Raw genomic sequence first — 23107 nt, 5'->3', positions numbered from 1 at the left:
TTCTTTTGAATTAATAAAAAGCCTCGATTTTCACGAAACGGCTGTCTTTTGTCAGGCAATAATAATAATAAAGGTTTTCTAACTAAATACGCATAATAGGTAATAATAAACCTAACCTTACTCTGCCTCGCCTTATCAATAGTAACTATAATAAAATAATAGAAAACGTCATGACGTGTCATGAAATGAACGAGGAAAATGGGCCACAGGAATCTGAGAAGTACGATGAATCAACAATGATGCCAGAGGGACTGGCAGAAGAATTGGAAGAGCTGGAAGAAAATAAAAAACCAAATATGGATGAGACTGAGGTAGTCAACCTCGGTGACGAGAAGGATGTCAAGGAGACTCGAATCAGTGCCCATTTGGGAGCTCCACAAAGAAAAGAGCTTGTGACTTTATTAAAGGAATATGTGGATGTCTTCGCTTGGTCATACGCAGATATGCCGGGTTTGAGCATGGAAATTATAGCTCACATATTGCCTATTAAGGAAGGCTTCGCGCCAGTTAAGCAAAAGACTCAGACATTTAGCCTGACCTGAGTATTAGGATAAAGGATGAAGTGGAGAAACAAATCGAATCCCGAATAGTAGAAGGGACACCCTACCTAACTTAGGTGGCCAACATAGTACCAGTACCCAAAAAAAAATGGGAAGATTCGAATATGTGTGGATTACCGAGATCTCAACCGGGCTAGTCCAAAAGACAACTTCCCACTTCCAAACATCCACATCCTGATAGACGACTGCGCCAAACTGAGCTGCAATCATTCGTGGATTGTTTCGCCAGGCACCACCAGATACTCATGAGCGAAGAAAATGATGAAAAGATAGCCTTCATCGCCCCTTGGGGGGGTCTACCACTAAAGGTTAATGTCGTTCGGCCTCAAAAATGCCCGCGCCACATATATGAGAGCTATGACTACCCTGTTCCATGATATGATGCATCGAGAGATTGAGGTCTGTGTGGATGATGTCATCATAAAATTAAGGGAAAGTTCGGAGCATACTGTGCATTTGCGTAAGTTCTTCGATAGACTTCGCAAGTTCAATTTAAAGTTGAATCTTTCAAAGCGCACGTTTGGAGTGCCTGCAGGTAAATTGCTGGGATTCATAGTCAGTCGTAGGGGCATCGAACTAGACCCTACCAAGATTAAGGCAATTCAAGAGCTACCACCTCCCAGAAATAAGAAAGAAGTCATGTGCTTCTTAGGAAGGTTGAACTATATCGGACGATTCATAGCCCAGTCAACTATGATTATGGAGCCAATTCTCAAGTTTCTCAAGAAAGACGTTGTCACGACCCGCCTAGGGGGCCGCGATGAGCGCCCGGTGCTAGCCCACCCGGGCACCCCTTAACTTACACTTAAGCTTACATCTAGGTGAGCCACATAATCAAACACATAATTCTACTCATTCATCATGCTAGTCCCATTGGACGACAATGCCTTTATATCATAATTAGCATCTATGCCACATCAATGTACATGAGCCGACAAGGCTAACAAAATGATATACAAAATATAGGCCAACAAGGCCGGACATATCTAACCATGTACACGTGACTATGAGCCTCTAAGAAGAGTATAACACATCACATAAGCGGGACAAGACCCCGCTATGCCCATAATTATGTACACAAAAGAATAAGTACCCAAAAACTATGGCTCCGAATGAAATGGAGCTCTGCTATGTAATCTCTGAGAAAGCAGCTATGGATCAAGCCTGTCTCCCTGTGCACCTGCGGGCATGACGCAGCATCCACAAACAAAAGGACGTCAGTACGAAGAATATACTGAGTATGTAGAGCATGATCAATATCAATATAGAAGCATAGATAGCAACATAGGAAATAGCATCGAATGGGAGATGGCAATATCATCGTCATATGCACTTGCTTGCCTTTCTTAGGAACCTTCCATTTCTAATACGTTTTTTTGTACATACATTATAATCATATCATATACATAGCATTTACATAGCATACCCGACCACGTAGGATCGGTGTTTCATACATACTTGGCCAACCAAGGCTCAAGGTTACTCATACCTGGCCTTACCAAGGCTTCAGGGTTACATCTACCTGGCCCTACCAAGGCGTCAGGGTTGTCCGTACCATCCGCAGAGGTGTGCGCGCGTTACGTAATCATATACATACTTATTTACATATCTTACCCGGCCTCATAAGCTCGGGATTCCATAATAGTCGTACATAGATACATATACATCATGGCTCATAATCCTCTTTACTATTAATATCGTTATCATAATCATCATCGTTATCGTCATCATTATTACCAATATCATCGATATCATTAGCACTATTATCGTCATTCACCACATCTATCACTATAGGCTTACTCACCATACGAGGGATTAGTACGATCGTAGCGAGTCACGAATCGTGAGCTTACAAGCTCGGAAGATCAAATCATTTGAAGGATATCATAGTCTTATAAAAGGTTTAGACGTTTGGCCAAAGAAACATGCCTTATGGAATAAGGGTTAGCCTTACATACCTTTCCGTTGAACTATTCTACACTTGCGCGTTCTCCTTCAACGATCGCGTTTCTACCTTCATTAAAGTCATACTATCATTAGAATTGATAGTTAGCATATATGACTAAAACTAGAGGAAATCGGACAACATCTCCTCTATTTATACGACATTTCCTCCATAACATATATCAACTCCCAAGCGTCAATAACACATTCACAATACCATAACAATAGTCATTACTCGTTCACATTACCCATATTTCTAGACTTACATTCACATCATCCATATCCACGGCCATAAAACACAACGATGTCCATTCACATACATTGCTCATCTCATGTTCTCAACATCATTTATAAAGCATTTACATCACAATACATCAAGAACCATAACTCAATTCAAACCATTTCTCAAAATGACACTATTCCATAATCATGACCCATTTTTCTATACCCTCCTACAATCCAAGTATTTCAACTCTTAAATACCTTAAACAACAAGGAAATATCATGAATCGTACCTTAGATGTTGTAGGAACAAGCTTTAGTTGATAATACTCCACTTGAGCAAAAACCCTAGTTTATCTCCATGAGATTTTCTTGACTTGAATGATCCTTAATGGGTTTTCTTACACTTGATTCACTTGTTTAATGTTGTTGATCACCAAATATCCTTGAATTCTTGTGGAATATATGTAGAGAGATGTTTTAGAGAGAGGGGGTGTGAAATGGAAATGAAATAATAAACTTGGATCCCTTATTTAATGACTTAAAATCTGGTCTGGGGTGATCTGTACAATGGTCGTAAACTTGGTTTACGGACCGTATTCCAGTTTACGGACCGTCCTTCGTGGTCGTATTTAATCATAACATAACCAGAAACTCAGGCTGAGACGTGGTGATTTACGGACACAGTTTACGGGCCGTAAACCACTTTACGGTCCGTATTTTGGGTCGTATATAACCATTTGATCATTTGGCAGAAATTTAAAGTTTTGGAAGCCAAAATACGACATAGCAGTTTACGGTCCATATTTCATTTTACGTACAACTGGCCAAAATGTAGATCTGCAACTTCCCACATTTTTAGAACCTATAATTATTCATTATGGAGCATAACCTATCTCTTATTGCAATTGTCTTCAGAATCTTACTTAGGGTCGTCAAATGTTATTTCTTACTCATGAAAACATCGGATACTCGTAATCCTCGCGGGTCCATTCACTTGGACAACAATGGAGGATCTTCCGAGGTGTAACAGACGCTCCCACGAATTGGACAGAGGAGTGTCAAGAGGCATTCGACAAGATGAAGATATACCTTTCAAATCCTCCCTTCTTGGTGCCACCCAGGCCAGAGAGTCCTCTGTTACTATACCTGTCAGTATCAGAGAAAGCTTTCAGGTGAATGCTCGCCCAACATGATGAAGAGGGCAAAAAGAAACATGCCATCTACTATTTGAGTAAGAAGTTCACCTCTTGTGAAGCGCGATATACGCTCGTAGAGAAGACCTGTTGAATTTTGACCTGGATCACACAAAAACTAAGGCACTACCTATCAGTGTTCATCACTCACCTCATCTCCCAAATGGATCCGCTAAGATATATTTTCTGGCAACCAATGCCCATAGGAAAATTAGCAAGTGGCATATGATGCTGAGTGAATTTGACATCGTGTACGTGGTGCAAAAGGAAATCAAAAGATAGGCCCTAGCAGACCTCTTGGCAGAAAATCCCGTGGATGATGAACAGAAACCATCACGGACTTTCTTCCCAGAGTAGGAGGTGATGGCCATGGAAGAAAAGGTGGTGGAACCGTATTCAGGCTGGAGACTGTTCTTCAATGGAGCAGTCAACTACAAAGGATCAGGCATCAGAGCGGTGTTGATATCGGAAACAGGTCAACACTATCAGATGGCTGCAAAGCTAAACTTTAGATGTACCAACAATATGGCGGAATACGAAGCATGTATCCTAAGCCTCCGGATGGTGCTGGATATGAACATAAAGGAATTGTTGGTGATCGGGGACTCCGACTTGCTTATCAATCAAGTAAAAGGAAATTGGGCGACCAAAAATGATAAAATACTCCCATATGTGAATCTGGCACAAAGATTGTGCGGAAGATTCAAGAGTATTGACTTCAGGCATACGCTAAGGGCTCAAAACGAGTTCGCAGACACATTAGCCAGGATAGCGTCTATGATCCAACATCCTGAGAGTGCCCACATTGATCCGCTGCAGATCACGCTGAGGGAAGAGCAAGCTCACTGCGCTCATGTAGAGGCTGAGCCAGATGGCCTACCATGGTGCGTCGACATCAAGACTTACCTGGAAAGAGGAGAGTATCCTCTAGAGAGTTCGGCAAATCAAAAGAAAACCATCAGGAGATTGGTTAACGATTTCTTCTTTAACAAAGAAGTGATATACAAAAGGACCCCTGATCTCGGATTGCTCAGATGCGTGGATGCCGAAGAAGCCACATAATTGTTAAAAGAAGTGCACGCAGGGACATGCAGACCCCATATGAACAGATTCGTCCTCGCTAGGAAAATCCTGAGGACAAGATATTACTGGATGACCATAGAGCACGACTCCTATAAATTCGTGCAAAAATGTCATCAGTGTCAGATACACGGGGATCTGATCAAGGTTCCGCCTACAGAATTACATCCGATGAGTTCTCCTTGGCCTTTTGTGGCATGGGGAATGGACGTCATAGGACCCATTGAGCCCCCGGACGCCAACAGATATCGCTTCATCTTAGTCGCCATAGACTACTTCACCAAATGGGTGGAGGCAACTTCTCACAAATCAGTGACCAAGAAAGTCGTGGCTGACTTCGTTAAGGACAATATGATATGTCATTTCGGTGTGCCAGAATCCATCATCACGGATAATGGTGCCAATCTGAACAACCATTTGATGAAGGACATCAGTGAACAATTCGAAATCACTCACAAGAACTCTACCGCCTACCGGCCGTAGATGAATGGAGCCGTAGAAGCTGCCAACAGGAACATCAAAAGGATTTTGAGAAAGATGAGCAACCGCCTTGTGCTCTATTGGGATACAGAACAATGACCCAAATTTCGACCGGGGCAACCCCATACCTCCTCGTTTACGGTACAAAAGCAGTCATACTTGTAGAAGTGGAAATCCCTTCACTCAGATCATCCAAGAGGCAGAACTGAAGGATGCAGAATGGGTCAAGAACCGTTGTGAACAATTGTCCATGATAGAGGGAAAAACGAATGGTGGCAGTATGCCACGGACAGCTGTATAGACAAAGAATGTCTAGAGCCTTCAACAAGCGGGTCAGAACTAGACTTTTCCAGATAGGACAACTCTTGCTCAAGGAAGTCTTCCCCCACCAAGAGGAATATAAAGGGAAGTTCGCGCCGAACTGGCACGGACCATACCTGATCAGGAAAGTACTCTCAGGAGGAGTCGTAGTCCTAGCCGGGATGGACGGAAAAGAGGCCATCAATGTAGAAGCACTCAAGAGATACTACATTTAGGATCCTATTTGCCTATACTCGCATTTCTATTTTCTTTGTAATTGTACCTTTTGCTTGTAATCGTACTAGAATAGGAGAAAAACAAACCATTTGTGTAATGAACTACGCATTGACCTGAACTCCCTACGACGGGATACATAGGCAGTCCGTACTGGACCTGGTCGCTTTATTAGTGAAACCAAAACTCAATCACTTTATTCCGAACTACGTCCGACCTGAATTTCTGCTGCGATAGGATACGTAGGTGCTCTCGAGCTCGGTCATCATAAAAAAGAAAAACCAACAAATCCTAGGAAACCTCAGAGGCAGTAAAGCGAAAAAAGTCAACAACATCAGGCTTGCGAGGGTCAGTACGAGAACCAGACAGTACCAACCCTACACTGGGGCAAAATTTTTTAGGAACCTCAAAAATTCCTATCAAAAGCAGTCAACAAAGAAAAGGACAAAGTAAAGTCGTACACTGGGGCAGAATTTTCGCGGGGACCTCAAATATTCCTGCTTAACAAGACAACATAACGGACACTCGGAGCGAGTCCTAAAACTGGGCAGAAGTTTTGAGAAAGATCTCAAAAATTCTAAGTCAGCAATCATGCTACCGAGAAGAACCAGAAGACGTCGGTCGGAGGAAACGCACGTCATGGCGCATAAAACAAAACAAACATTTACAAATTTACGAATAATAATAATAATAATAATAATAATAATAATAATAATAATAATAATAATAATAATAATAGCAGCATGCGTTTTACGAATTTTACTCTGAATTTTCAAAATATACAGCATAATTACGTCCTAGAAACATCTCTCAAAGTACCGAGCCCAAGGACTCCTGTGGAGTATCAAGAGGAGGCATCAGGGAAGAAGACAACGACGTTAATCGGCCTCTTAGGAAACTCACATTTTTGTGGATGCAGGTTTTCCCTTTTACAGGACAACTGATACACAACCGACCAGCTTACTCACAGCAAAAGCAAAAGGCAAGAGCTCGAACAGAGGAGAGAGATCAAAAGGATCACAACAGAAATGGGCAATAAAGACGGATCTGACTAAAGGGGTTACACAAAGAGTGAACAACAAAGATGTATCAGACCAAGAGGGTCACAATTGATGAGCATAAAGGTACATGCGACCCAAAGGGTCACGACAAGCACAAAAAGGGCATATCCGACCACAAGGGTCAATAGCCAATACAACGGGCGAAAGAAAGACCATCCAACCACAAGGGCCATAATTGTCATCTGCATGCCGTAAGGGCCATCCATTTATTTTTTCCATTAGGGCCATCCATTTATTTTGCCAAGAAGGTCATTCATTTATTTTTGCCAAGAGGGCCATTCATACAAACAGCCGAGAGGGCCATTCATACAAACAGCCGAGAGGGCCATTCATACAAACAATCGAGAGGGCCATTCATATAAACAGCTAAGAGGGACATTCATACAAATAGCTAAGAGGGCCATTCATCTAAATTTCCACAAGAATATCTACATATTGTCAAAATCCAGGAAAAAGGCACACAGTCGCTGAACCAAATCTAGACAAATTGCGGAGCGAACGTGGAACTTTTTCTTATGCAACCAGTTAAGATAGGGTGCCCATGAAAGTCAAGCTCTCCGGCCAGGATTTGGAAGCCATCCAGTCTCAGACTCGGCCACAACTTAACCTATTTGTCCTTTTTCACTAAAAAACCGCAACCGGTCGAATACACACCGGGAAGTCTGAAGATGTTCCAGCATAGGGGATACACTCTTCTCCAGCAAGTCGAATTACATGTTACCTGATTCCCAGGAACTAGGGATATGTAGGCAAACTCAAGCCCCGAGAGTCGGTCACATCCTAACAAGTATTTTGGGGAAACCTGATCACAATATTGGGATCCCTGAAAAGTTTCTCCTAAATCACTTGAAGGTCTTTTGTTGAGTTGAACTACAAGCGGCCTGAATTCTCATATGACATGAGATATGTAGGAAACCCAGAAATCAGGGTCCGGCCACATATGTGAAAATTGCATAGAGACAAAGGGTACAAGGAGCCGGGTCCGTCAAAAATTAGGGTTAGTCAAATGTCGTTACTCAGGGATGGTCCCGGCCATCCCCGAACACCAAGGCGATTCTGTTCATGCTTCAGACGATCTGGCTAATTCTATATTTTGTTGACACCTAATTTTGACCTCCCATAATATATTTTAATCACTCAGAGTCCCGGGGTAATAAATAAATGAGCTGAGCATTTCTAAAGCTTTAAATGATTTTTTTATGAATTGTCCAGGTTAATATTTCTTTCCCTTAAATTAATAAAAGAGAATTTCATTCATCTTAAATTTATTTAGAAATCACTGAGTATTTTCATGATATTTTATAAGACTTTGTTCAAAAAAAAAAAAATAGAGAGAGAGAAAAAGGGTTTTCATTTAGTTAATTATTTTTTTAAAAAAAACTATCAAATTTTTGCAAATACTTCATTCTCTTTAATCTTTGAAAGTTTGAGTAATTTAAATAATTTAAGTAATTAACCATTGAACCCTTTAAATTTATTATTTTTATAGAATCTGCAGGATTTATCAAAAATAGGCATAATTGCCCATAAATGTTTCAATTAGGTTAATTAATTAATTAAGTGGTAATTACTGAAAAATTGATCCTTTTTATAAATATATTTTTTGCCTTGGCCATAATTAAATTAGCCAGCTCATGACTTACAGAAATTAGAGTTATTTTGCAAAATAAGTCTGTTAATGTTTTATTTCAAATGACTAGTTTAATTTAATTTCAAAATTGCTAATTATATAGCTTAATGTTTTAATTATGTTGGTTAATTAATTAAGGCCATTTTAGTCCCATAAGTAATTTGACCGACTTTTCTTTAATTATTTTAATAAATAATTACGGCCTAAATTTTCCATAATTAATACTTTTTTCAATTTTAATGTTTTCTCTAATTACTTGTTTTATGTATTGGATATGCATATGTATACACCAAGTATACATATACATATACACAAGGTATATATATATATATATATATATATATATATATATATATATATATATATATATATATATATATATATATATATATATATATATATATATATTTATGTATGTATACACTTGGTGTATACATAAGGCCCCATTTAATATTAAGCTCGGATTTGGACCAAGTCCAGCCCAAACCAGGCTGTGACCCGACCCATATCCCTTTTAATTCAAAATATCAAAACACCCCACCCCACTCCTCATTTTCATTTTTTCTTTTTCTACCCATCCCTTACCCCGCTTCTCTCTCTCTCTCTCTCTCTCTTTCTTACCACTTCCACCAAACCCTAGCCGTCGCCTCTAATCTCCTCACTTCTCTCATGCCAAAAATTGAATTTTCGCAGACCTGGGCTGACATGCACAATAGTTGCGTGCCTATGATTGTGAAAGTATTCAAGTTTTCTCGATTTTCATACTCACTCTTACCCGAATATGGTAAAATCTTCACTTTACTATAGTATTTTCAATTTTTTGTCAAAATCATCTTTATTTTTTTCTTTTAAGATTATTTTCGCTGGTATTTTGCTGTTGGTCTATTTTCATTAGGCCAGATCGACCTAAGAGGGCCAGATCAGACCGTGTATTCGCTTGTTTCTGATCTAGATAGTTGATTTGTTGGCTAATCTGTTAGACTGTAAGGAAAAGGGTTTTGTCCCACACCGTTGGTTGTTGATTTCATTTTGAACTTTGGGGTTCTATAAATAGAACCCCAGCCTTTGCACAACACAAATCTTTTTTGGTGAAATTTTTTTTCGAAAAAACTGGAAAAATAGCAAGGAAATATATATATATATATATATATATATATATATATATATATATATATATATATATATATATATATATATATATAGAAGAATTTTAGAAAAGGAAGTGAAAAACTTAGATTTTTCAAAAAGAATTCCTAGTAAAAAGAATTTTTGAAAACCTAAACTAAGGAGTCAGTTTTTTTAGTCGAAATATTTAGTCCTAATTTTTTGCTTTCTTCGTGTGTGGCTTAGTTTGCTGATTTGGAAGCACAGAGGCTCTAAAATCCATTCTTCTCTAGTTTATTTCATTTTGATTTAGTACTTTATATTCTGCCTAGTTTAAATATATTTGTAGGTTGATTATGCTTGTATGTTCATGTCTTGTTCGGTTCTGTGCTTCATGTTTGATCTATTTGGTAAAAACATAATAAGAATAGATGAAAATGTCATAGGGATGTTCATTTAAAAGGAAGGAAGACTGTTGAATTTTTTTCTGATCTTGTTTGTCCATGTTGGTCTTGAGACTCTGTGTCCATCATATAGAGTTGTAAGTGAGGTGTTGTGCCAATCCTTTTCCTCTTTCCCTTGCCTTTTATTTTGAATATTACTGGTTTGCTAAGCATAACCTTAAGTGGATTAAATGTGATAAGTTCAGCTTAGTTTTTAAAAGAAAAAAAATAAGGATAAGGGAGGTGAAACAGTCTTTGTGCAGTACAGCTGAACATGGTTGAATATGTGCTTGTGATTACAATTAAACATCCCTATTTTACTAGTCAGTCATGAATTACCCTATTTGTGAAGTGAAGTCTGTTGGCAAAAATCTTCACTAGGCTGTTGGAATTTGATCAGTTATTTCTGGATATAGCCTCTGATTTTTATTTTTATTTTTTTTGAGATTGAATGAATAGAGGAAGATTCAGATAAAAATATGCATCTTTTGTGTTGAATCTTTGAGTATAACAGTGGGGTGTATCATTGCTCTTTTTCCCTTAAGTGATCTTACACCTAGAGTAGGGCAAGGAAAGATAAGCTAATTGTTTGTTTGTGCTCTAATAATAGAACAAAGGTGTAGCAGGATCATGCCCTAGGTTTATGGTTTGGTTATTGTTCATGGCTGTGATTGTGGTCGTGTCATCACCTAGTGTAGGTTATGTATGATCACCTATGACTTGTGACAAGTGTGTGCTAAGTGTTCATGATTCATAGCAGAAGTCCTAGAAACTATTGTGAACATGATACCTAAATGTGAATCATGTTTCCTTTTGATCTGCTTAAGGTTGTTTTATCTTGTTGGAATTTGTTTTCCTGTGCATATGGTGTTCACAACTTGTCTTGATAGTCTATACCATAAGATATTCACCTAGAAGTAGTTCACCCCCTTAAATATGTAGAACCTAATGGGAAAGTAAAAGAAATAGGAGAAGTAATAGAGACCACAAGATCAGGACTTCATCTAAGGCAAACTAGAATTGAGGTAGTTGCTAAATAGCTAGTAGACCAATTGTCCACCTTGCCACCTAGTCATATTAAAACTAAAATGGATATAAAATAAAGAATGAAATGAAGGTGATGTTTAGGGAAAGGTCTGTTTTGTTACACCCCTCGTTTTCGTAGTGGTAGAACTTATGATTTGCTAGTTGGTATGTCTCGGGAATTTAGATCCGAGCCCGAGTTTTGAAGATAGAAAGTGTTCTACTCCATGTGCAATGGTACCACCAGGAATTCCTAGTGATTTATAGGATTAGAAGTTGAACGAATCGAATCGACGCGATCTGAACTGAATTGGAAAAGTCTGCAGACACCAGTCATGATTGACGGGCCGTCGCGCCTATCGATGGACCGCCGTTGTGCGACGTCAATAGGGTTTCGCGGCCCTGCATTCTGCAGGCGCAGGTCGACGAGCACGTCGACACGTCGACGGGTCATCGACCAGCTCGTCGAACCGGACCACTGAAGCATTTAATTCTCCAGGTATAAATACGTGGTCCATGACTTTATTTCATATTTTTCTCATTCCCAGATCAGAGTAACCCTATTATATTTTCTCCCAACATTTTCCATCATCATTAGTGAAGATTGGGTAAGATCCGAGACCCATGACCCCGAGCTAGTAAGGGGAACGTTGTTCCTAGGGTTTGATTGAAGTTGTTGAGCTTGAAGAATTGGATTTGAAGCTAGGGTTCGAGATCTTAATCTCATCAAGGTATGTAAATGGTTTCTACCCTTGTATTTAAGTTAGTTACTAAGAGTTTTGGTAGTTCAAGTGAAGAGAAGATAGCTATGAAGGTGATAAGTCAATGAAAGGTTAAGTAGTGTTTTTGGAGGTTGTGTCAAGAGATGATTAGCGGATGTATTTGGGTATATATTTTATGTAAGTGTTGCCACTATTGTCATCATTGATATTGTGGTTGAGGTTGGATGGAATTAGGAGTTAGGGTTTTCTACGTTTTCGAGGGATATGTTGTCCATAGTTTGTTAAAGCTCTTTTGTAATTATAATGGTTAGTAAGTAAGGTGAATAGCCTAATTAAGGCCTATGTTATCTTAATTGTAGACTTACGAGTTCAAGGAATAAGAGTTGGACGATTGTATATATTTTAAGGAATGTTAAGGTTTTCCCTCTCTTTCATTTTGGCATGATCCTATGATATGAACGAACAAACGAGTAAGCGAGTTTTTGTATTACTTTATTCTTATAAGCACTAGGAGAAATACAGTTTTGATGTTCCCGTACCCCGGCTATGGTATTCACCCATATACAGATCTTGTGATTTCCTGTCCTAGCAGTATGAGTTCAGTAAGGCCCATGAGAGGCAAATTGTAATTATATTGTTTTGAGAATCCTGTTGTTCAGTTTTACTTGTACTCAGTGTTTTAAAAGGCATTTTCGGGGCGAGCCCCGGGGCAAGCCCTGGGGCGGGGCGTACCAAAAATGCCCCGGGGCGATGGGTCGGGGCTAAAGTCTCCAAAGGCGTACGCCCAGCAATTCGGGGCGTACGCCCGGGCGTTTGAGGCGAGTTTTTTTTGTTGGGGCGTAAGCCCAGAAAACTTCTTCAAACTAAAACGAAATTTGTTAAATAAGTCCTTAATATAATGCCCAAATTCTCAAAAGTCAACATGTAATTACTCAAATGTTTTAAAAAGGAACTGAAACATTAAATTTAAAAGTCAAGACCTTTTTTTATTGCTAGAATGTCTAATATATATTCTTTTCCAATTATTTATCTTGTCTTCTACTATCTCAAAAAAGTAACGAGCAGTCACTTGTACTTGTAAGTAGCATATAATAGATTGCTCTAATTAGTTTTTTTGTGGGGGTGGAGCATATATATATAACGCCCCGCCTTACGCCCCACTGAGGCAGACGTAAAACGCCCGGCCTTACGCCCTCGCCTTTTACGCATTCACTTCTAGCTCTCAGGGGTATGAGTGGAAGGCACACTTGACAGGGGGTGAAGGTGTGGCCTATGAGTGGTCCATGAGTGGCCTATGATGTTGGGATATATACATGTGAAAGGCACACTTGACAGGGGGTGAAGGTGTGGCCTGTGATGTGACAATGAGGTGTGTACCTACTATATATATATATATATATGCATGTCCATATTTTCTGACATACAGATTTAGTCAGATACAGAGAGATACTAGTTCATACAGATTCATACAGATAGCTATTTCAGCTTATGAGTTCAGATCTTATTCATGATTTCTATATATATATATATATATATACATGTTGCCTTTATGCCTTACATATTCAGTACATTATATGTACTGACTCCCCGTTGCTCGGGGGGGAGGCGGCTGCGTTCATGCCCGCAGGTATAGGGAGACAGACAGGTGGTCCAGCTCAGTAGGACCTCCAGATCTAGCAGTGGTCAGTACGCTCCATTCGATCCGGAGCAACAGTCAGTTTTGGTATGCCCCATTTTGAGATGTGTATGCATATGGGTATGACGGGGCCCTGTCCCGTCCTTTCTACAGCTTTATTCCAGTAGAGGTCTCTAGACAGTTGGATATATTAGTCAGAAGATGTAGCCTTGTCGGCTTCGATTCTTTTGTGTACATCATATGTAGCAGCCTAGTTGACTTGCATTATTCCTTCAGCATATTTATGTATATACAGATTGTTCAGAGTTCATGGTGTCTCCTAATTATGAGATTAGTTTGAGCCATTTTATGGGCCCTTGATGTTCAGAATGATTCAGATATGAGTTTAGGGGTGTTTGGTCGCTAGAGTTCAGACTCCCGTCACGGCTCATCGGGTTCGGTCGTGATAGAAGTGGTATCAGAGCAGTTTCGTCCTAGGGTTGTGTTATGTCCCGTATTTTCATACGTCGGGACGTTTTAAAATAAGCGCGACAAGTTAAAGGCAAGACTATCTTAAGATATGAAGTAGAGATTTTAACTTCCGGTTTCGTGTCGAGTCACAATTTATTCACAATTCACGTGTGGCATTAAACTAGTAATGGAAAATTGGGATTAAACTAACCATAATTGGATTAATAAATGGGATTGGAAAGACAAAAAATCAGTCCATTTAAATGGACATAGCTAGCCGTGCACTATAGTGCCTTGGTCAAAGAATATTGACCCAAGTTAGTGTGATACACATGTCCAAAGCATTGAGGGAGTGTATATACAGAATAATCTGATTCATATCTCACTACATTACACCATTTCAACACTACAAAGTGAGAGAACACTTAGAGAGAGAGAGGGAAACTCTCGGCCAAGAGCTAGCCGAGAGTGAGGTCCAAATATCTGCTCAAAATTCCAGTTTTTCTCCATCAAATTTACCCCTCATCTAGTGTGTAAGAAGGTGTATTAGTTGTTGAAGAGAAACAAGAAAGTGAAGCACTTAATAGAGTTGAAGTTTCGGCCAAGTGAAGCACAAGATTGAAAGGTAAGAATGTTTGTTGTTTCTTGTGTTGCATGATGATTTGAATGTATAGTTCATGCATGTTGTTGTTGGATTGTGGTTGTAGTTGAAGTAGAGAGTGAGCCATGTGTGAGGTGGGTTCATGACTGATTTCATTGTGCATGTATTGTTGGTGAATTGAATATGTATCAACATATGTAAATGAACAAAGATTGTAGGAGTTTGGTTGTGATGTTGCATGTTGGATATTGGACTGTTTTTGCTCGAATTTAAAATGAATCATGTGTTGAAGATTCTAATGAAGTAATGCTTAATCTTGTTGAACATGTATTGGAAATGAATTGAATGCATTGTAGTTGGATAAACGAATGAAAATCATGAAGTTGGAGTAGTTGTGATGAAACCGGGTAGGGGGCTGTTTTGGACGAATTCATGGACTGTTTTGGGCTATAATTTGATTGTTGTTGTTGTGGACATTGTAGTGTATTGTATGCATGTTGAATATGTAAATTAAGGTGTTCAAGAAACGAATTATGTTGAGGGGTAGGGGCAGTCCAAAAACCGTGGACAGTTTTAGGGATTAGAAGTGAAATTGTGTGTGTTGAATGTTGGTTTTTGTTGCAAACGTGTAGTGAATGTAAAATGCCATGATTCAAGTTAAAACTGAACTGATTGTGGGCTGTTGTAAGAGTGAAGATGATGCTAAAACAGTTCCAAGATTTCATGAAAGTAAAGTCATGAAAAGTGTTGTGTTGTTGCAAGTTAAAACTGGAAAATTGCTAAGTAAGAATGGAAATGATGTGTGTGTTGGGTTGCCGTGTGTATGAGACTATTTTGGGTGGTGTAGGGACTGCCCAAGTTCCCTAAGTCATGCTTAAACAAGTTTTGATCAATATATGAAAGAACGACTAGCCATGTTAGCTTGTAACGCTAGTTGGGTTAAATGCGAACGAAACGTCGTTTAATTGTTAGAAAGGAGTTGTGAATGTCACAATACGTGTTGAATGCCCTTGTAGACTAATTGTAGTTCTTCACATCTTGATATAGGATAAGTATTGTTGGGCAGCAAGTACAAGTTAGAATACAACTAAACGCAAAAGGTATGTAAAGCCTATTCCTTCTTTCTTTTGGCATGTCCTAGACATAAGAATGAAACGATATGAATTTTGGGGTAAATTCTATTCTCTAGTTTCATGTATGGCTTATGAATATATATTTCACTAATGTTATTGTCATGTACCTACAGTATGAGTGACTAATGAACGATGGATGAAAGTTCCTATACTTAAAGAATTGCACAACTAAAGACATACTTGACTTCCAAAAGCTATACCATATTAAAGTGACATATGTACATGAAGTCTAAAATGTTTCTTGTAATAGTTTGTTATGAGACTTGAAATGAACTGAAGGTGAACATTATTTTGACACTTAGAGCGGGTTAGTTGCTTATCCCTTGAGTCTAAAAAGATGATTTGCATATATGTGGTTGCTTATTATTCTGCTCGTGCTTACCGCTATATCCTTCACTGAGTCCCGGGCCAGGGTACGTTTTCATGCGCACATTTATTATATTAATCACCGAGCCCCTCACTAGAGGGCCGGGACACGTTATGTATATATATATGATGATGATATGATGATGTGATGATATGATGATATGATGATATGATGATATGGAGATGATGGTGGCCAGGAGGGCATATTCCTTATTACCGAGTCCCTCAGGAAAGGGCCGGGACACGTCTATGTTTATGTTATGATGCTATGATTTTAAATTACCGAGTCCCTCATAAAAAGGGCCGGGACACGTCATGTATGTTTTATACAGAATGATTATGCAGCTTTGACTACAAAACTCTATAATAGCAATGATATGAGAATGATACAGATGAAATATGTTCAAAGGCAAGTTTTATGAAATTCTGTTGTTGCAATGCATCCTATGTACCGTGTCTCAATATAAGTCTATACTATGTTTCAAGCTTTACATATTCAGTACATATTCCGTACTGACCCCCTTCCTTCGGGGGGCTGCGTTCATGCCCGCAGGAACAGACGCTCGCTTTGGAGATCCGCCAGCTTAGATCATCTTTCAGCTATTTTGGACTGCTCCTTTGTTCCGGAGCTAGCTTGTGGTATAACCTCCTTATGTTGTGTCCGTATGTGTTTATTTGGGTACGGCGGGGCCCTGTCCCGCCACATAATACGGTCGTTACTCTTAGAAGTCTGTGGACATCGGTGTGGGTCTGTTTACAGTTGTTGATGCGTTTTATGTTTTGACTTAAGTTTGGGGCGTACCCAGTCGTAGTGGCAGCCTTGTCGGCTTGCATATGTGTGTATGTTTGGTATTTTGTATATCGTGGCAGCCTTTTCGGCTTGCTTAGGAATATATATAAATGTTGTTGTTTGATAAGTGCAACTCCTTGGGAGATGGATGACTAAGGCATACAGAACTTGACAAATCTAAATAACTCACTATCTTCTTACATACAAATGAGATCATGACATGCTAATTATAAATTATTAGAGTTAACAGATAAATATGAGTGTCCAATTCGGGCACAAGTCACGGCCTACGGGGTTGGGTCGTGACAAAAGTGGTATCAAAGCGGTCAAATCCTCGGAGTGTCCACAGACTGTGTCTAGTAGAATCTTGTTTATCGATGTGTTGTGCACCACGTTTATAAACAGGAAGCTACAGGACATTTAGGATGTCATCTTTCCTTCTCATTCTAGATCGTGCGATAGAGCCTGAACCTAGGAAAGATTGTTCTGACCTCTTTTCCTATATATAGGTGCAGAATTGCGAGAGATGAAGAGGCCAGCTGCAGATAGTGGGGGTGCTAAGAAGGCCCCTAGGGTAAATTCGGGACCCCAGCCTTCAGGACCGAGTAGGAGGAGCCTCAGTTATTCTATCGAGACTGACCCCTCGGAGGACCCAGCGACAATTCCTCCAGAGTTTTTGATATCTAGGGAGGCGGTCCCTGAACCCATACTAGTTGTTCCTATGGCAGGGCACCACGTCAGACCGGCTACCCCGGTAAGTGTTACAGATTATTCTAGCCCCCTGTCCTGGTCATCGGTAAACCAAGAGTTGCCCGGTTATCTACATTCGCCGGATTTAGATGAAGAAGATGATGAAGGTCAGACGAGTAAACGACGGGCAGACGATGACGAGGAGCACACTTTACCTTCTAGATCACCGGATCAGACTAGAGACTGATCGACTACAGGTATATGAGACCTTATTGAAATTTCCTATGTATGTGCATTTGTTATAGATTGTTACCTAATCGCGGCAAGCGGAAATCAAAGGAGTCAACAACCAAGTATTTACGATTAACAGTGACCAAGGCGTTCCCACCCGTGGAAATTTTGGAATCTAGAATGGAAAATAGTTGCACGTACAGGTGAAAGTTGGATAGCAAGGGTACGTAATGAGAATTTATATATACGGAATGGCAAATTGGCCATCATTATGGTGAATTATGGTAAGTATAGTAAGGAAACGGGTTGAATGGATACATTGCAGATAAGTCCAGTTAGAAAGTGTGCGCAGAAGAAGCTAAAGGAACCAGTAACTGTAAACATAATATATATTAGACATACTACGAATGCTGCAGGTACGTTTGAAACCTGCAGTTAAGTATGGAAAAGGAAAATAAACAAGAAAGGGTGACAGATACAGTTTGTGTTGGGTATACGAGGCAATTTCGTCATTTTTATCTTGCGATTGATATAGGAAGCCCTGTGCGGCTACGATACGATATATATATGTATGTGTTGGCCCTGTGAGGCATTGTTGGTATTTCTTGTGTGCAGGTTTTGAGGTAGTAAGAAATACAGGGGAAGCCCTGCCAAATGTTTTTTTTTTTAAAAAAAGAGAATGACATATAAGTTCGTAATATTTTTGAAAGGTTGTGCCAACAGTAACGATAAGATTTGGCTACGTCGCAAGTACGTCGGACTTCGAGAAATAAAGTTAATGGTTGAATTGGTAATAATAGTAAATACGAGGTCGACATTGATATGGTAATTTATCATGTTGGAGTAAGGCTTTAAGGGATACCCTCCATGTCAACCGTAAGGGGCATCATTCTTATTTGGGAAATTTGATTTCGAAGGAGCAAATATGAGCAGCAAAGTTTGGAATTCATTTGAACGGACCAGATACTTTTCAGCCGCATTTTACCTCAGGAAAAGCTCGTATTGAAGAACCAAAACGTCTAGCGGTTAAGTTTCACTCTTATCCGAAGAGTATGAGGCATACAGTAAGTAATTTATGGACAAAAAGGTTCGCTCACGACCTAAGTACAAATCAAGAGGCGAATTATGTAAATCAAGCATTAGGAGCCCCGTGATGCTGGTCGGACTCTAGTTCCCCTCCTGATCATTGTTTGGAGGATATTTATAGGAATGAGTAAAGTCCGGCAAGGAAGTGACTAAAAGATAAGACGTGATCTACGCGACTAAGGTATAAACGAAATTATGAAATAGAAAGGTGGGGTACAAAACAAAGAAGAAAGACCTACAAGTCCTACAGGGAATGTTCGGAATAGAGATCAAGTGGTAACGAAACTGAAAGCGAGCACAGGAAGAGAAGGAATTAATAGAAGGAAGAAGGATGGGTCGCTGCGGATGTGTATTGATTATAGGCAGCTGAGCAAGGTAACAATAAGGGACAGATATCCCCTCCCCAGGATTGATGATTTATTTGATCAGTTGCAGGGTGCTAAATGCTTCTCAAAGATAGACCTGCGGTCAGGTTATCACCCGGTGCGGGTAAGGGAGACAGATATTACGAAGACTGCATTCAGGACCCGATATGGACATTACGAGTTTAGAGTGATGTCTTTTGGGCTGACCAATGCTCCAGCAGTGTTCATGGACTTGATGAACAGGGTGTTTAAGCCATTCCTTGACTTGTTCGTGATTGTATTCATTGATGATATTCTGGTCTATTCACGATCGGAAGAAGAGCATGCAGAGCACTTGAGGACAGTACTCAGGGTACTCCAGCTCCAGAAGTTATATGCTAAGTTCTCTAAATGTGAATTCTGGTTGACTTCTGTAGCATTTCTGGGGCATATTGTTGGAGCAGATGGTATTCGGGTAGATTCGCAGAAAATTGAGGCCGTCAAAACTTGGCCTAGACCTACGACGCCTACTGAGGTACGTAGTTTTCTGGGGCTGGCAGGGTATTACAGGAGATTTGTAGAAAAGTTTGCCTCTATTTCAGCGCCTTTAACAAGGCTAACACAGAAGGCAGCCAAATTCCAGTGGACCGATGTTTGTGAACGGAGTTTTCAATTGTTGAAAGATAAGTTGACTACAGCTCCTGTTCTAACTCTTCCTGAGGGGCCAGATGGCTATGTTGTTTATTGTGATGCTTCCGGTGTTGGGTTGGGTTGCGTGTTGATGCAGCACGGCAGAGTTATAGCCTATGCCTCCCGACAACTCAGGAAACATGAGAGAAATTATCCTACACATGACCTGGAGTTGGCAGCAGTGATACATGCTTTGAAGATATGGAGACATTATCTGTATGGCGTGCATGTTGATATTTATACAGATCATAAGAGTCTCCAGTATATTTTTAAGTAGAAGGAACTGAATTTGCGACAGAGGAGATGGTTAGAGTTGCTGAAGGATTATGATGTTGATATTCTATATCACCCAGGAAAGGCTAATGTGGTAGCAGATGCACTCAGCCGTAAATCTATGGCTTGTTTGGCCGGCGTACAACCAGAAAAGAAGGAGATAGTTCGTGAGATCCATCAGCTAGCTAGTCTTGGAGTTCGTTTGGCTGATGCTGATAATGGTAGCATTATTGTACGAGGTGTTGCTGAGTCCTCTATTGTAGAAGAGGTAAAGAGACGGCAATATGAGGATCCTGTTCTGGTACATTATAGAGATACAGCACTTCAGAAGGATGATACCCCATTTAAGATGTCAGCCGATGGAGTACTACGATACAGAGACAGATTATGTGTACCTGAGGTTGCAGGGTTGCGGCAGCAGGTAATGGGGGAAGCACACTATGCTCGTTATTCTATTCACCCGGGATCGACAAAAAAGTATCATGATCTTAGGTGTTTGTACTGGTGGAACGGCATGAAAAAGGACATAGCAGAATTTGTGGCCTAGTGTCCAAATTGTCAGCAGGTCAAGATAGAGCACCAGAAGCCCGGAGGGCTATTGCAGGAGATGGAAATTCCAACCTGGAAATGGGAAGTAATTAATATGGACTTCGTCACAGGTTTCCCTCGCACTCCACGGAAGAATGACTCTGTCTGGGTTATTGTTGATAGACTGACAAAATCAGCCCACTTCCTTCCAGTCAGGACTACGTACTCAGCTGAGGATTATGCTCGATTGTATCTTAAGGAGATAGTGAGACTTCATGGAGTTCCCACAACTATTATCTCAGATAGAGGGGCCCAGTTTACAACTAACTTCTGGAGATCCTTCCAGGAGGGATTGGGGACACAGGTGAGTCTCAGCACCGCATTTCATCCTCAGACTGACGGGCAGGCTGAGCGTACCATCCAGACGCTACAAGATATGTTGAGAGCTTGTGTTATTGATTTCAAAGGCAGCTGGGAGGATCACTTGCCGCTTATCGAGTTTGCTTACAATAACAGTTATCACTCTAGCATTCAGATGGCGCCGTACGAAGCCCTGTATGGCAGGAAATGCAGATCCCCTATAGGCTGGTTTGATGTTGGCGAGGCTAAGCTGATAGGCCCAGATATGGTTCAGCAGGCTGTCGATAAGGTGAAACTTATTCAGGAAAGATTACTGGCAGCTCAGAGTCGGCAGAAGGCGTATGCGGATAATCGACGTCGACACTTGGAATTTCAGGTTGGAGATTGGGTGTTCTTGAAAGTGTCACCCATGAAGGGTGTTATGAGGTTCGGCAAGAAAGGGAAGTTGAGCCCAAGGTACATTGGACCTTATCAGGTCATTCGTAAGGTAGGCCAAGTTGCTTACGAGTTAGACCTGCCAGCGGATTTGGCAGCAGTACATCCGGTCTTCCATGTGTCCATGCTTCGGAAGTATATAGGCGATCCTTCCAGGGTGTTCCCTACAGAAGATATTCAGGTAACAGAGGAGCTATCATACGAAGAGCAACCTATTTCCATACTTGATCGACAAATCAGGAGGTTACGAACAAAAGATGTGGCGTCGGTTAAAGTGTTGTGGCGGAACAATAATAGGGAGGAGGTGACTTGGGAGGCTGAAGAGGAGATGAAAAAGAAATATCCTCACTTGTTTTCCACATCTACAGGTAATTTAAACTCCCTTACTTGATTGTGTTAAATTGTCTGCTCAATTTATATGTTAGCAATAAGGAAACCCTTCCCAAAACCCTTATAGAACCTAACGGGATAAAATTGACATTCGAGGACGAATGTTCTAAAGGGGGGGAGGATGTTATGTCCCGTATTTTCATACGTCGGGACGTTTTAAAATAAGCGCGACAAGTTAAAGGCAAGACTATCTTAAGATATGAAGTAGAGATTTTAACTTCCGGTTTCGTGTCGAGTCACAATTTATTCACAATTCACGTGTGGCATTAAACTAGTAATGGAAAATTGGGATTAAACTAACCATAATTGGATTAATAAATGGGATTGGAAAGACAAAAAATCAGTCCATTTAAATGGACATAGCTAGCCGTGCACTATAGTGCCTTGGTCAAAGAATATTGACCCAAGTTAGTGTGATACACATGTCCAAAGCATTGAGGGAGTGTATATACAGAATAATCTGATTCATATCTCACTACATTACACCATTTCAACACTACAAAGTGAGAGAACACTTAGAGAGAGAGAGGGAAACTCTCGGCCAAGAGCTAGCCGAGAGTGAGGTCCAAATATCTGCTCAAAATTCCAGTTTTTCTCCATCAAATTTACCCCTCATCTAGTGTGTAAGAAGGTGTATTAGTTGTTGAAGAGAAACAAGAAAGTGAAGCACTTAATAGAGTTGAAGTTTCGGCCAAGTGAAGCACAAGATTGAAAGGTAAGAATGTTTGTTGTTTCTTGTGTTGCATGATGATTTGAATGTATAGTTCATGCATGTTGTTGTTGGATTGTGGTTGTAGTTGAAGTAGAGAGTGAGCCATGTGTGAGGTGGGTTCATGACTGATTTCATTGTGCATGTATTGTTGGTGAATTGAATATGTATCAACATATGTAAATGAACAAAGATTGTAGGAGTTTGGTTGTGATGTTGCATGTTGGATATTGGACTGTTTTTGCTCGAATTTAAAATGAATCATGTGTTGAAGATTCTAATGAAGTAATGCTTAATCTTGTTGAACATGTATTGGAAATGAATTGAATGCATTGTAGTTGGATAAACGAATGAAAATCATGAAGTTGGAGTAGTTGTGATGAAACCGGGTAGGGG

The 23107-nt window shown here is 40.1% G+C and overlaps 1 protein-coding gene across 1 annotated transcript; it reads left to right on the top strand.

The window, feature by feature from the left end:
- The first annotated feature begins 4285 nt into the window (after positions 1-4285).
- LOC132612980 (uncharacterized) lies at positions 4286-4984 on the top strand. Its single transcript, XM_060327042.1, has one exon. It carries the CDS (start codon positions 4286-4288, stop codon positions 4982-4984), a length of 699 nt encoding a protein of 232 aa, XP_060183025.1.
- Positions 4985-23107: the final 18123 nt, after the last annotated feature.

The sequence above is a fragment of the Lycium barbarum genome, chromosome 10 (assembly GCF_019175385.1).
Source record: "Lycium barbarum isolate Lr01 chromosome 10, ASM1917538v2, whole genome shotgun sequence".
NCBI lineage: Eukaryota > Viridiplantae > Streptophyta > Magnoliopsida > Solanales > Solanaceae > Lycium > Lycium barbarum.
Note: the sequence above shows the minus strand (reverse complement) of the source record. Positions and strands in the feature narration are given on the sequence as shown.